Below are 1,664 nucleotides of genomic sequence, written 5' to 3' on the forward strand. Positions count from 1 at the left end.
CTCCTACTCAAAGGCCTGGCGGAAGAGCTCCGTCTTGCAGGCCCTGCGGAACTGCATAAGGTCCCGCAGGGCCCGGATCTCCCCCGGGAGCTCGTTCCACCAGGTAGGAGCCGCCACTGAAAAAGCCCTGCCCCTGGTCGCAGCTAGTTTAGCATCCTTGGGGCCCAGGATGACCAACAGATTTTGGGCCTGTTGACCAGGCAAGGGGGGGGAAGCATAATTAGCTTCATTCTGCTTCCCAGGCTCTGATCGCGAGCCCATTTCCTTGAGCTCCCAAACCGGGGTCCCAAGGGCTGAGCAGAGATGTAAAATTTCTGGAAATTTTGAAGCTCAGGAAAAAAAAACAGTTTTTCCCCAGTTTTTTTCGGGGGGAAACGGAAATTTTCAGAAAAATTGAAAGAAATGCTACATTAGCACTTCTTTTTTCTTTTCCGGATTGAAAGTCATTCTGTTACTTTGGGAACATAAAGTATGACTATGGACATTTTTACTTGGCATGGAATTATCACAACTAGCATATTAAAAATATAGTGTACCCAAACAATTATTACAAACAGAATACCCACCCACATGCAAAAACAAAACTGAAACCTTTTTCTTGGGGGGGTAAACAGTTTTTCCCCGAATTTTTCCGGTTTTTTCCCGGGCCTTCACATCTCTAAGTGGGCCCCATCCGAGGCGAGATGCCGGCCTCAGGCCTGAGATTCCCGGTGGTGCGGACCCTGGAGTTCTGGGGTCCCAGGATGTGGGGGGAAGGTTCCTTAGAGCATCAGGAGGTCGGATGGAGGGCCGGTCCTTTTCGACATCTCTCGTCCTTCCCTTGCAGCCCATGAAGATGCACCAGGACTCTCTGGAGGAGCAGCACGAGGGAGCCGAGCCGGAGCCCGTCTACGAGGAAGTGGGGAGCTTCCCCATTGGGGGGTTCCTGGAGCTGAGTCCTTCCCTGCTGCCTCCCGTGGATCGGACCAAGAAGCCCGCCCCCTCCTCCGACCCAGCACCGCCCAGCTCCCTGCCCCCCTGCCCCGCCCCGAGAGCATCGGGGCCGGACTCCGCAAAGGCCCCCTCCCTCGAGAGGGGCCTGTGGCTAGAGCCGGACAAGGCCACCATGATCAGCAGACTCCCCAGACACCGGGGGGTGACTCACAGCGGCGCTGCGGACAGGACAGCCGAGCCACCCTCAAGGGCGCTTGCCCCCAGCAGGGAGCAGGCGCCAGCGATGCCAGCCCTTCCTCCAGAGACGCCGCCTGCCCTGGGCACTCACGCCGGCGAGACGAGGAAGAAGAACGTCTCGCTCGGCGACAGGCTCATGGAGGAACTGAGCACGGCCATCTTGCAGAAGAACGAATGCCAGGCCCCTCTGGCGCCGGGACTGCTGGACCTCTCCCCAGCGGCTGGGGGCCGAGAGAAGCTGCAAGGGTCCGGCCCTTCCTAAGAGCCGTGAGAATGGGTTAGGGGGAAGGCAGTGGGCCTGCCTGATGCCTGTCTGGTGCAGAAAGGCAGTTCAGTAGACTGCCCAGCCCGTGGCCTTCGAACAGCCTCCCTCCCTCCCTTTCCTCTTCTGTAGCAATGTTTTATCAGAGGTTTTGTTTGAGGATCAGGAGGGGGTGGAAGAGAGGCACGGAAAGGACTCCCTCACCCTGCCTGCTCATATTCTTATGAAATAA

The 1,664-nt window shown here is 57.4% G+C and overlaps 1 protein-coding gene across 1 annotated transcript in view; it reads left to right on the top strand.

Annotated features, from left to right (window-relative positions):
* Nucleotides 1–1,432, top strand: part of ARAP3 (ArfGAP with RhoGAP domain, ankyrin repeat and PH domain 3) — a gene marked incomplete at its 5' end in the record, with an annotated part of 4,369 nt that extends 2,937 nt beyond the window's left edge. Inside the window, one exon of the mRNA XM_015411127.1 lies at nt 827–1,432. Within this exon, the coding sequence (XP_015266613.1) occupies nt 827–1,432 (606 nt within the window). The remainder of the gene's footprint in view (nt 1–826) is intronic.
* Between the last annotated feature and the right edge of the window lie 232 nt (nt 1,433–1,664).

The sequence above is a fragment of the Gekko japonicus genome, unplaced genomic scaffold, assembly GCF_001447785.1.
Source record: "Gekko japonicus isolate JY-2015 unplaced genomic scaffold, Gekko_japonicus_V1.1 scaffold834, whole genome shotgun sequence".
NCBI classification, from domain to species: domain Eukaryota; kingdom Metazoa; phylum Chordata; class Lepidosauria; order Squamata; family Gekkonidae; genus Gekko; species Gekko japonicus.